The sequence below is a fragment of the Gossypium hirsutum genome, chromosome D02, assembly GCF_007990345.1.
Source record: "Gossypium hirsutum isolate 1008001.06 chromosome D02, Gossypium_hirsutum_v2.1, whole genome shotgun sequence".
NCBI lineage: Eukaryota > Viridiplantae > Streptophyta > Magnoliopsida > Malvales > Malvaceae > Gossypium > Gossypium hirsutum.
In genome coordinates, this window is record NC_053438.1 from 29,742,189 (window position 1) to 29,756,170 (window position 13,982).

At 34.3% G+C, this 13,982-nt stretch overlaps 2 protein-coding genes across 2 annotated transcripts; one reads left to right on the forward strand and one right to left on the reverse strand.

Moving 5' to 3' along the window:
* The first annotated feature begins 1,250 nt into the window (after window positions 1-1,250).
* LOC107910752 (2,3-bisphosphoglycerate-independent phosphoglycerate mutase) lies at window positions 1,251-5,453 on the forward strand. The gene is made up of 9 exons (XM_016838732.2): window positions 1,251-1,696; window positions 2,240-2,367; window positions 2,754-2,904; window positions 2,974-3,177; window positions 3,394-3,812; window positions 4,111-4,303; window positions 4,384-4,479; window positions 4,808-4,963; window positions 5,039-5,453. The coding sequence occupies exons 1-9, from the start codon at window positions 1,529-1,531 to the stop codon at window positions 5,201-5,203; spliced, it is 1,680 nt and encodes a 559-aa protein (XP_016694221.1). The 5' UTR covers window positions 1,251-1,528; the 3' UTR covers window positions 5,204-5,453.
* Window positions 5,454-12,536: 7,083 nt separating this feature from the next.
* Window positions 12,537-13,473, reverse strand: LOC107908111 (uncharacterized). The gene has a single exon (XM_016835377.2). It carries the CDS (start codon window positions 13,326-13,328, stop codon window positions 12,666-12,668), a length of 663 nt encoding a protein of 220 aa, XP_016690866.2. The 5' UTR covers window positions 13,329-13,473; the 3' UTR covers window positions 12,537-12,665.
* Between the last annotated feature and the right edge of the window lie 509 nt (window positions 13,474-13,982).

The following is a 13,982-nucleotide window of genomic DNA, read 5'->3' on the forward strand; positions in this document are numbered from 1 at the left end:
TCTCCAAATCATCCTCATCTTCAAACGAGATTTGAAATAAATTTTGCCCTGCCACTTGGATCTCTAAATTTTTCTTTTTTTTTTTCCATATACTCTTCATTTGTGCCCTAAAACTATCTAGATTATATGATCTTTGTCTCCACACTGAACATAGCAGCATCGATTTTCCAGTCGGAACAACCAGCGAACTTTTAACATTTAGTTGAACAAGTTTGTCTGCTAAGAGGGAGATTTATCCCTCACCATTGTTGACAAAATCACCACCCTACTCTTACCCAACTACAGTAAGCATTGTTTGTCTGGGACACTAAGAGAGAACACTCATAATTTTTAGGCTGTGTACCTTTTTTATTCTACAAATAATCTTAAAAAGTTGTGATATGTCTCTTTTTGTTAAACATTTATTTATTTTTAATATTGTAGAGACACTTGTCAACTCCTAATCCTACTTATAAATCTAAAAACTCTATTACCATTTTATCAAATATTTTTCAATTATAATTATTCAAATGAAAAATGTATTGAATATTACAATATTCAAATTCCAATAATGATAAAATATGTCATAAATCTATATATTATTCAAAAATTTAGATCTAGCTGTTAACATTGTTAAATTTAAATTCATTTTTATTTATATAATTTTCAAATAAATATTTTTAATTTTTATTTACATAATTTTCAAATAAATATGTTTTAATTTTAAAAATAAAGTAATTAAATTCTTAAAAAACTAAATTTTAAATTAGTGAAGAGTAGAGGTGCTCATGGGCCGGGCCCATAAAAAATTTTGGCCCGGGCCCGGCCCGAAATATGGGCCTAAAATTTTTCCCAGGCCCGGCCCGGGAAAAAATCATAAGCCCGGGCCCAGCCCAGCCCAGCCCATTTTTTAATAAATACCAAAAATTTATTTTAAAAATCAAAAAAAGTATTTTAAAAATATTTTAAAATTAAAAAAATTTAAAAAATAAATATATATTTATTATATAGGGCTGGGCCGAGCTGGGCCCGGGCCAAAAAAATGGTGCTCGAGTCCCGGCCCGTTTTCTAAACGGGTCTCATTTTTTTGCCAAATATTATATTTCGAGTCTATATTTTTATCCAAACCCTCTAATATTTCGAGTGGGCCGTCGGGCTGGGCCGGGCCGCCTGGCCATGAGCACTGAAAAGATTTATGGCAAGTATTAACCTGTGGATAATGACCGATGAAAAGTATATTCGAGATTTTAAACTTGGGAGATGCTTAGGTGTAGGTTAGGTAAGTGAAAAGGGATGATCACGTGGTGATGCACTCACCCACGGGTTCGCTACGCACTCAGTCTTCACGCCATCTGTTTTATATATATTGTTGTTATTATTTAAGTCAAAACCTGAAAGCTGCAACGCTTCGCCATTCACTCCGTTCACCCTTTTTTTTTTCATTTTGCCTGATTTTTCGAGTTTTAGATTTCTTATATAATCAACTACCTAATCCTCTCGCTCTCTCAACCACAAGCTAACTAGCAAACACCCACACATACTAACATCTATGGGGAGTTCAGGGCAGCAAGTCTCCTGGAAATTGGCGGATCACCCAACACTTCCAAAGGGGAAGACCCTTGCTCTCATCGTTCTCGATGGCTGGGGCGAGTACAAACCCGATGAGTACAATTGCATTCATGTTGCTCAAACTCCCACCATGGATTCTCTCAAACAGGTTCCTTTGCTTTATATTTCTGTTTTTAAGAAGTTTAACTTAGATCAGGAGTTTTTTTCCGAAAGCCTTTGATGTGGGTAATCGATTCCATGCTGTTATTTGTTATGGATCTCGTTTGTTCTAAGCAAATGAAAGTTTCTTCTTCTTTTTTTTTGTGCCTTTACTAATTAGATGTTAATCTTCATGCTTGATTTTTGCTTCTATCATTTGTTCATTTATAAAAAGTTAGTTCTGCAACAGATCTGGTGTTAGTTTCGTTTTCTTCAAACTGCTAGGTTTAGATTCGTCTCTCTATGAGAAACAAAGACTTGACTGTTCCATTTGGATAACTAATAGTACATAGATACTTCAGTAAAAATGATGAGTGAGTTAGGGTAATATAGTATATATTAGCTTCATTCCACCCATACTAGGGATTATAAGTATGTTCCATTTGAGATATTTTGTTACATTCTTTTGTTTCATAGTAGGATTCCATTTCCATATATCAATATGTAAAGAGAGTAAGAGACTTAGTTTAATTGGAATTAATCTTGTTGATAGGGTGCCCCTGAAAAGTGGAGATTAATCAGAGCTCATGGTAAGGCTGTAGGGCTCCCCACAGAGGATGACATGGGAAACAGTGAAGTTGGTCACAATGCTCTCGGTGCAGGTCGCATTTTCGCTCAAGGGTAAGCTTCACTTCCTCCTTTAGAGCGACATTCTGTCTTGTGAACTAAATGCATTGCTATGCTTCTTTTTTTTTCTTACATTTCTTATCCATGTTATTCAAACTTCGGTGCAAGTGTAAAAATTGTTGATATATTCAAATTTTCCAAGTTTTTCCATCTGTTTGGGGAGTCCTTAAAGGGTAACATTCGGCATACCTATGCCTGAGTATGTGCCAAAACATGGTAACTAGCAAAATAAAGAGATGAAGCAAAATAGTTTTGTACTTCTTAGCTTTTGCAAGTGTCTTCTTTTTCTGGTATTCCATTTTCTTTCTTTTGAAGATGGACTTCTGGCAGGTTAACTGTGGTCCCAGTGTTCTAACCTGTTGATTCATTTATAACTCTAGGGCTAAGCTTGTTGATATTGCTCTTGCCTCTGGAAAAATCTATGAAGGAGAAGGATTCAAGTACATAAGCGAATGCTTTGAAAAGGGAACTTTGCACCTGATTGGATTACTTAGTGATGGTGGTGTCCATTCACGACTTGATCAATTGCAGGTAATTTTCGCCACTCAACCTCCTAGCTAATTCATTTCCATTCTGTTATTTATTTCTCTCTTTCTGCAGTTGTTGCTGAAGGGAGCTAGTGAGCGTGGTGCTAAAAGAATTCGTGTTCATATTCTCACCGATGGTCGTGATGTATTGGATGGTTCAAGTGTAGCCTTTGTGGAGACTCTTGAGAGTGACCTTGCAAAATTACGTGAGAATGGTGTTGATGCCCGGATTGCATCTGGTGGAGGCCGCATGTATGTCACAATGGACCGTTATGAGGTGAGAAATAATTGTCGAAAGCCCCCAAATCATGTTGGATAGTTAAGATGATTATATTATTTTGCATTAATACAAAATATACGGATTATTGTTTATGTCATGCTTCTTTTTAACTTTTATTTGACAAGGCAACAAATACCAAATGAATCATTCTAAGGAAGAGATTCAACCTTATTTGCATGGATAATTTAAATTTTGTGCTCTGATCTTTTGCAGAATGATTGGGACGTTGTGAAACGAGGATGGGATGCTCAGGTTCGTGGTGAAGCCCCTCACAAGTTTGCAAATGCTGTTGAAGCTGTAAAGAAATTAAGGGAAAATGCCAATGACCAGTACTTACCTCCCTTTGTTATTGTTGATGAGAATGAGAAAGCTGTGGGTCCAATAGAAGATGGTGATGCTGTTGTTACTTTTAACTTCCGAGCAGATCGAATGGTTATGCTTGCAAAGGCACTCGAGCATCAAGATTTCGACAAATTTGATCGCGTAAAGGTTCCTAAAATTCATTATGCTGGAATGCTTCAATATGATGGTGAGTTGAAGCTTCCAGGCCACTACCTTGTTTCTCCCCCCGAGATTGACAGAACATCCGGCGAATATTTGGTGCACAATGGTGTACGTACTTTTGCGTGCAGGTGTGTTTATTAATTGATGTTCTTTGATTTTACTAATCAAACATGCAATTATAATTTTAACCTGGGCCATTGGCCCTACCTTAATCCAGGCCCCCTAGCGATGATCCCCAGGTGAAAGGAGGGCTCATGAAACTTGTCTCCCACAGTATTCATATACTATAATGGGAAAAGAGTTATATGCTTATTTTTATCTTGGAATCCTCGTTTCAGTGAAATGCGGTTTTTTAAATTGTCTGATAAGTTTTTTTTTTTTGCTTTGCTTTTCTGTATGTTAATTGTCCCCTTCCTGTATCAACAGTGAGACAGTTAAATTTGGCCATGTCACATTCTTCTGGAATGGAAATCGCTCCGGCTATTTCAACCCTGAAATGGAAGAATATGCGGAAATCCCAAGTGATGTTGGCATTACATTCAATGTTCAACCAAAAATGAAGGCACTGGAGATTGGTGAAAAGGCTAGGGATGCAATTCTGAGCCGCAAATTTGACCAGGTGATTGTCAGTTGACTAATTACTAAATAGGCATTCATATCAATGAAAGATGTTGACAAGCTGTTTTATTATCCGTGTAGGTGCGTGTGAACATTCCGAATGGTGACATGGTTGGTCATACTGGAGATATCCAGGCTACTGTCGTGGCATGCAAGGCCGCTGATGAAGCTGTCAAGGTAAGCTGGCTTGAGTTCATTCTTTATTTGTCACTGTTTAAATGAATAATCAAAACATAAAGATGAAATAGAATGCGGAGTTTAGGGGAAAATGACTTAATTGGGTTATCAATGGTGTAGCCTTTCTTGAATTCACTAGTTTGATTGGAAGTCTTCAGTCTTCTTTTCACTTACGGCACTTGAGGGGCCAAACGACCAACCGTGGTAGGATGCTGATGAGAAACGAACCATCGGAAATCAATGTCATCTTTTCTACTTGACATGCATATACACCCAATGATGATCATTTGTTGGGCGTTTCTTACGTGATTATATTGTTGGGTTGCAGATGATCATTGATGCCATAGAGCAAGTTGGTGGAATATATGTTGTGACAGCTGACCATGGCAATGCTGAGGACATGGTGAAGAGGAATAAGTCCGGGCAACCTCTTTATGACAAGAGCGGCAAGCTCCAAATCCTCACTTCCCACACTTGTCAGCCTGTAAGTTTCCGCGATATGCACATTCTTCATTTACAGTTGTAATTACCGACTCAATTCGTGATGTGTTCCAAATAGGTGCCTATTGCAATCGGAGGTCCAGGATTGGCAGCAGGCGTTAGATTCAGGAATGATGTTCCGGATGGCGGACTTGCGAATGTGGCTGCAACTGTCATGAACCTCCATGGTTATGTAGCTCCAAATGACTATGAGCCAACACTCATTGAAGTAGTGAACAATTAGGCATATGTTGCAGTCGCTGAATGGGCTAAACGAGTTTATAATAAGGATATATTTGGTTCCAAAAATAGGTTGTATTTTGGTAGACATATGTGGTTTTGAGTATATTTCCCCAATGTGTTGGGAAAATTTTTGGGCTTCATTGCGCCGATTTTAAGAAAACCGGATCGAATGTTGAAATGATTTGCACTATGAGGTCTTTTTATGATTGTTCGAAATTTTTAATGCCCAAAGCTTGGATTATTTTCGTCAACCATTTCTCGTTGCCCCTTCTCTATTCTTTATTTTTCGTTCGCATGTACTTCTATACTCTTAACATATTATTAAATTTTAAATTAAGATTTAGATTATGGCATACTTTAGTTGAAATATGTGTAAATCTATCATGATTAAGTTTTGCTTATAATTCATTAAAGGAAGATTTTCCAAAATGTGTAAGGACTCAAGTGTAATTTGATCAAACATAGAAAAGATGAGTTAATAATAGTTATTTGGCATGAAGATGATGAGGAATATGCATTAGTGTGAAGGGAGTCACAATTGGACTAAATTAAGTGAAGAGTATAGGGACTAAATCATTGTTTTTCCAAGAAAGGTCATAAAAGCAAACATTTTCATGAATAAGGGACACTTGATGTACCGTGAATGAAATAAATAAAGGTAATAAGCAATAAGGGGTTAAAGTGTAATTTTTTCATAAAAGGAACATTTTCATCATTTCACATGGAATTGTGGATGGAACATTACAATGGTAAGATATTAAATTGTTGGGATTAATTGTGACCATTGGATGAGAATAGAATAAAAAAAAAATTATAGATTAAATGTGAGGTCCACTTTAAGTTGGAGTTTTAACTAATTGATTTTGTGTTGAAAGAAAAGAAATTTGGTGGAAAAGATGACTGTAAACAAATAATTAGTGGATTCAAGTGTTGAGAAAAACTAGTGAAGTTTAGTTAATGGTAATTACCTTTAATATATAAAGTGATAATGACTTAGTAACTTAAGTGAATGCTCAATAAAGAAGTAAAAGACAATTACCTTAAGTGATTCTTGAGGACCTCAAGTCTTAGTGAATAAGAAGGGAGTTTAATTTCTCATTAATAAGTGGTAAAAAAACTCAACATTAGTCTAAGAATTGGTAAAGTAAGAAATCGTGGTGTTATTATTAAGCTTTTCGAACTTAACGTGTTTAGTGGTTTAAACACATAAGTGGAAGATCTTCCTTAAAGCCAGAGCTTATGTCTTGGGAATATCACATCACTGTTCAAGGTTCGAGGGCATAGTGAAATGATCTTGAATTTAATTGCATTAGAAGAACTTGTAATGACATATAGATAGGTTATTTTTGTTAAACATTGAGTTTGCAAACTCGATAGTGTTTTCATATTGTTTATAAATTTTTTTTATGGTTTTCATTTCAAGTTTTGGTATTCAAATTGATTTAAAAATGTTTTTAAAAATAATTTGGGTTTAAATGAGTGTTGTTATTGTTTTAAAATGATTTGAAACTTAACATGTTTTTATGTTTTTTTTAAATGATTTAAAATGTCTTTGAATAATTTTTTAAGCCCCTGCATCCATGAATTAAAATTTTACCTCAAGGTATCGGTACATGTAAGTCAATAGCTAAAATGCTACAATATTAAATGGATGTATTGGTACATGGGGGAGAGGTACCAATAAATCTTCTCGGGCACCTATTAAAATATTTTTTTTCATGAAAAGACTTTGTATGATGCACAAATATTCTCATTTTGTAATGAGACTTTGAAAATGACCTAAATAGAAATGTAAGACCTCCAGAAGGTTTGTAAAATAACTCAAAGTATAAAAATGTGTTTTATTTTAAGAAAGATGTATGTTTTCCTACCTCCAAAAATGTACATTTTTTAGCTATCGAAGCACTCAAAAGTTAGTTTTATATATTTAACATGTTTTTAACAGGTGTTTTAACCTTTATAATTGTTGGCAATTATTTAAAAAAGGATTTTATTAAGAATGATTTCGATAACAAAAATTTTGTTTAAGCCAAGAGCGCGTCAATGTGATATCTTTTATTCGTGACGGTGGTCGGATTGGGTAAGGGGTATTATAGTATATTAATCTTTTCTCAACTAAGTTAGTATTTGGTTAATTTGTGACACCAGCTCATTAGGGGTTTTATAATAAGTATAGATATATTAGATTATGGCACTCACTATTAAAGGTGTTCATAGGTCGAGTCGGATTCAGGCCTGACTCCAAAAAGTTTTACAAACTTGACCTCGAGCTCAGTCTGCCCAAATGACTCGATTGATTAATAAAAAAATAAAAATATTTTATTTAAATTTAATTATAAAAATATTAATATTAATATTAAATATTTTTTTATTTTTTTCAAACATTACGGGCCAAGTCAAGCTAATCTAAGGTTAAAAAACATAAATCTAAACCTTGCCCAGAGTGGGTTGGGTTGGTTGGGTCGGGCCAAATGGCCCATGAACACGTCTACCCACGATGTGGATAAAAAAATTATGTAGTAAATCTATGAAAAAATTGATATAAAAAAAAATAAATGTCACTTTAGTTAAAATGGTAAAGTTGAGATAGCGAGAATTATGACGTCTTAAGTTCAAATATCATGGTTCTCATTATATATATGTATATACTTTTCTAGTTTTATTAAAATATAAAAAGACATAAACACCCTCAGAACTTAGTTAATGGGTGGTACGAACTCAGTTAGGCCCTTAATATATGATATATATGTTTAAAAGGCTTAACCCACAATTAGTACTTAAATTATGCCCTTTCTCTCAAGTTGATATTTAAACTTTTTTTTAGTTAGAAACGATATCTAAACTATACTCATTTACCCAAATTACTCCCAAAACAATACATCCATTAAAAAAATTCTCAAACAGAGGAGCGAGGTATTGAAACTTGCCTTGAAGGTTTTGATACCCAAGCGTTCTAACAACTATTTTTTCAGCAAGTATCGATATCATCCTTATAGGTATCGACGCCCACATTACAAGGATATTTTTCCAACTCATTCTATTATATTGCAATGGCTATATTTGATCTCCCAACATCTCCAAACGGATAGATATTGCTCCCTTGATATAAATACAAGTCAAGAACATTCAACCATCAAACACAAAAGAAACAACTTCAACCCTTCATATTTATTTTTTCTCTTGTACATAACTTTTGAAAGCTTATTATAATATATTTTATCACTCTTATTTCATTTTTTTAGAGCTTAAATTGCGTAACATATTCCTTGTAGAGGATTTCTTTGTTTACTTTCATTCATTTACCAATTGTATTTGGAGGATTACTAGTTGAACTGGGTTTTAGTTTAGTCATAAAAACTAGAGGAAATTTCTATCTTAGCCTTAGAAAGATATGTTGTAAATGTTATATCTTGTCTTCAGAAGGTGTTGATTCTTAGTAGTGAATTGGAAAAACCCTGATTGAAGCATACTAAGATAGTGAAAGTACGCAATTTTTGGAAAAATTGGTTTAGAAAATAGTATTTTTAGGTATGGCGAAAGTTTAAAATTTTTCTTAAACCAAGCCATGTGGTATTTATAAAAATAAACCCAAAACCAATGTTTTTTAAACCATACCAATGGTCAAACCAGTCAATCCATCAGTTCACTAGTTTAACTAAAAAATAATTTAAAATTTTAAAAATTAAAAAAAAAACTTAAAAATGGTTTTACCATCGATTCAATCAGTTTGTTAACTTGTCGTACGAGTTCCCGATCTAACCAGTTCAAACACACTTTTCAAACAATCCCACGGTCGGTTCTTGGTCCAACCGATCCGACCGATCGATCCGGTTCGATTCAAACAACATCGCCCTAAACTGAATTATTACATGTGCTTTGAATGATGCGATCTAAGTCATTTCTTGGTTTTCTATGGAACGGTCTTCTCCACTATCCTCGAACTGCAAACTACTTTGAATGTTGACTCAAACAAAACAAATCGAACACATATAATGTAAACTTTTATTAACTTTTAGTGGGAAAATTAATTTCTCTCTATGGGAATAAAATTTATTCTTGTAAATAAATTACCACTTTTTTATTATTATAGAATAACGACACTCAATTGGTTTTATCTTGTGTATTTTTAGGTCATTACATAATTCCTATTTATTGGAAAACGGTAAAATAGTTTTACTTGAACAATGGGTAATTAAATAATAATATTTTAATAGAAAATACAATATTCCACTATAAGTGGAATACCAAGGGACGATGAGAACCTGTATTAGGACTAGGGTTTGCTACCCTTCATGTAATGATATGGGCTCTCGAGCTCGTTTCATGTAGTGGGTGCAATTATGTATATTATCTGAACTTTTATCCAATAAAATAACTATTTTTCTATTTCTCAAATATTGTTTATTTAAATTAATTTACTTATTCAATTAAATCATTTTTTCAATCCAATTCTAACTTCATTAAAATCACGACAACTTTGCTTTATTAAAATTTATGAGAAAATATATTTAATTGTCTCTTTCAATAAAACTATGATGACTAATTAAATTTAATTCTCACTTAGAACACCAATTACTTGCAATAAATTAAATAATAATCCAAAGAAATTAATTTAATTTCTATCTTTTATACTTAACAAGAAAATGCATTCACTGCAGATAGCGATACATGCAATCTCTTTCTCTTAATCGTCATTTGCATTCATTCCATAGTATCAATTTTATATGCGATTCATTTTGGGTTATATTGAGATAGTAGAGGGACCGATTGGACATATATAATTAGGGCTCAAATAATTTGTAATTAAATTCCGGCTATTTACCTTTTAATTACAACATAATTTAATCATGGAGTCATTCCACTAAAGTACCATGATTGAACTCTCCTGTATTATATATAATTACAAAAGCAATTTAATAAGTGTTTGTCCAATGACTTTGTCAATAGTGTGTTACACTCATAGGATATTCATTAATCTCTTTGGGTTAAATTCGTTCACCCAATATGGTTTCATTTTATCTTATGGTAGTCATTACATTTTCCTTCATGAAAAAAGTTAATTATTAATAAATAGTAATTAAATTATTTATCTGAGACAAATGACCCATGGTCGTATTACCTTTTCATTTATCTTGTAATGCCAATGAGAGGATATCTTCTACCTTTTATTAGGCTATGAATTTCACTATTATAAATGAAGTTATGTCATGTAAAAGTCGCATGCCCAAAATACCAACTTTCATTTCTTTAGTTATTTAAACTTAGGCTTTTAATAAATCAAAGTATACGAGTGTCATACAGATAGTCAACCACTTACTCAAGATTGAGGTAAGTTACACTATGAACGTCACAAGTAAATTAATCTATAAATGGATTTTGTAACACCCCATTACCCGACCCAATCGCCAGGTCCGAGCCTCAAGGAGCCACATTCATTGCTAGAGAAACTACGATCAATATTACTTAATTCAACACCATTATACATTCAATTAAGTAAATTATGTGTATTAAACAATACATAATCATTTTTGAGTATTATACGAGCTTATAAAAGCTCTTTCGCTAACCCAAGGTCAAAATATGACCAAATTGTAAAGATTTCAAAGTTTTGGGCTGATGTCACGACTTTGGGGGTTCTTCTTCGCGACTTAATATTAGATCTAGTGCCCTGAGTGTAGTATATTCGTTAGTAAACTTGTACTTTTTTCGAACAGATTGGTTAATAAAAAATTCATTGATTGCATTAATATACTTTATATGATTGTCCTTACATGGTTTTTTCAAGCATAGCAAAATGGAAGAAAAAGTTGCTCATTGGGTTGTCTGATGTTTAAACTAATATTGAGCAGTATTATGTGGTCGGATCATAATACAAAAAGATAATTTATATTAGTAGAAGAACCTAAACACGTCCTTAGTCTAATCAGAAATGAGCAAACCGATTGAAAAACTAATATGACATCTATAAAGTCCAATTAGAGAGATGTTTTGTCTTGGGTATCGGAGCGGATGGCTCCCAGAAGATAAAGACATAGATGTGCCTGACTAGACTGACAGTACATCAGACTGGACCTAAGAAGAATAGATCCTGAATCCGTTTATGGATTTATTCACTTGTGACGTTCATAGTGTGACGAGGTGAAAATTCCCAGGGGCGGGATTACCCGATACTGAAACTAGTTGGGAAAGGGCTAAGGCGCCGAGAAAGTTCGAAGGTGAGTCGAACTAGTGTCACTCCAATGACACAACGAAGGCATTGCGAGAATAGTGGGGGAGAATGTCATGGGCTGAGGTTCAAAGCCCGTGACCAAAGCATAAAAAGTGTTTCATGGAGATCTACATATTAAATGTGACTCATTTGACCCACTTGAACTGACCCGATTCGAAGAACAAGTGACCAAACCCATCTACTTGAAGCCTTTGTGCCCCAGTGAAACACTTACGGAAAATTAGGCTACCTTAGTAAATAGGGAAAATAATATTAGAAGATTTGTAATTTGATAAGTTTTGATTTTGTAATATTGGGGATTATATAAATCCCTTAATTGTAGATAGGCTTCGATCTTGTCCGTCGATGTAACTCAATCTATATTGTCGGTTTTGGGGGAGCTCAACTATAAATAGAGTCTCCCTCTCATTTGTAATCATCCATTGTATTCTATTGTTTGAGTTAAAAAATATATTGAGAGTATTTACTCAAACACTTGATGTGCTTTGCTTTTCTGTGGTTATTCTTTTGTCTTTGAGTTGCTTCCACTATATTTCCGGTGCCTTAGAGAAATTCTACGAGAATTAAAGTTGAGTTAAGTGTATTTGAAAAGTTGCACAAATTACAAAGGATGTACCTTGTGTCACACCCACACTAATTTAAAACAAAATAACATCATATTCTAATGATATCTTACAACTTTAAAAGCTGCCACGTCATGCAAATAAAATGTATGAGCACACTGGCTTTGTTCCAACTTTCATATAAATGATCATAATATGGGATTGGAATACAAAACAACTTTCGAATTGATTTAATGGTATAAAAACCTCTCAAAGATATAAAAAGGAAAAAAGAAATCAGTTCTAAGTTTTTACAGTGGTTAAATTTATAAAAACTTCGAAAATTTGTAATAACTTATTTATAAATTTTGTAAGAGTGTAGACAATTGACTGATTTTTTAGCTGCAAGATTACCCTTTCATTCTTCCCAATATTTTGTGTGTCTTGAAGGTTAGAAATTAATAGTTAAAAGGAGATATAGGCTGGACGCAGCTTTTGGAGTAAGAATAAACAGGGATCCATTGTTTTATATCATCAATCAAAGGGGTTGGGTTCACACTTACTTTAGATTGTAAATCTGGAAGCACTCCAATTTATTATCTGAATCCAAATAAAACACTGTTTTTGTCTACCACTAACAGAAAATTACAATTACTACCACCTACAACCACACTATATATGTATGTAAAGGATTAAAATTTTGTCTTGTACTTGCAATTTTGGTCCCCCACGCTTGAATTTGATAAAAAGACAGTAAAATCGCATGTAGTTGATGATTCTACCTGAATCTTGAACAGGTTCATGACATTAACCTTGCCTGAAATCCTAGTCACGGCGTAAAGCGGCAATACGCCGCCCGTTGTGACATCCGAAAAGAATCTCGAATTGTAGATCAAACGATCCGCCATTACTGTTAGAGTTAAGTTCATGGGGACCGTTTGATCTGCGGAGATCTTACCTGCCGGGATGGGAGCCTCCCCGATTTGCTGCCCTCTGTAATTCAATTGGGCGTTGGAGTCTCTGTACTTGAATCCCACCTTGTTAGGGTTCTTGATGGAGAGATCGACGTCGAGGGTGGCGTTGAGCAGAACTCTGAACCTGGCCAAATCGACGGAGAAATTTAGGTCGGATAAGGAAACGGAGTCGACGGTGGTGACGGGGCGCTTGGCTTTGAAGACGGTGAAGGCTAAGATGATGATCAAGATGATGATGAAAACCAACAAGGCAATGGCTCCGAAACAGATGTTTCTGCGTTTCCGCCTCTTCCTGAGGACTCTGGCGGCGTCTGAAGTAGTAGTGTGCGGGTGATCCATTGATGGTTTCTCAGTCTTGTTCCTAAACGGCTCTACCTCCATATTTGATGATTCTTTCTTCCAACCCGAATATGTCGCAGATTTGATCTCTGGGTTTGTTTGGAATGCCAAAAATAATCAAGCTGATACCAGCAGCTAACTAACAACTAAGAGCAGGCTAGGCTAATAAATACCCTTCATTATTGATCTTTTACTTTCACCTCACGTGGACTTCATTTTCGATTATAAAGCTCATGCATTAATTGGGTTGAATTTTGGTGCAATCCCTAGGGGTGTACATAATTCGGGTAAAACCGAAAAAATTCGGTTAACCGACCGAATTCGGTTAATCAGTCGGTTAACCGAATTTTTTCGGTCGGGGGTCGGTTAATTTTTTTATGATTTTTCGGTTAACGGTTAATTCGGTTCGAAACCGGTCGGTTAACCGAAAATTTTCGGTTAACCGAAAAAATTAATAAATAAAATTATCCAACCCAACCCAAACTCAATTACCCAACCCAATAAAACTAAAACTAAAGTTTACCCAATTACCCAATCCAATAAAACTAAAACTAAAAGACAACCCAATTTACTAAAGTCTAAAACCCAATTTCCTTTAATAATTTATAAATTTTTTAAATTTTAAAAATAAAAAATAAAAAAAATTCGGGTATTTTTCGGTAATTCGGTTAATTCGGTTAATTCGGTTAATTCGGG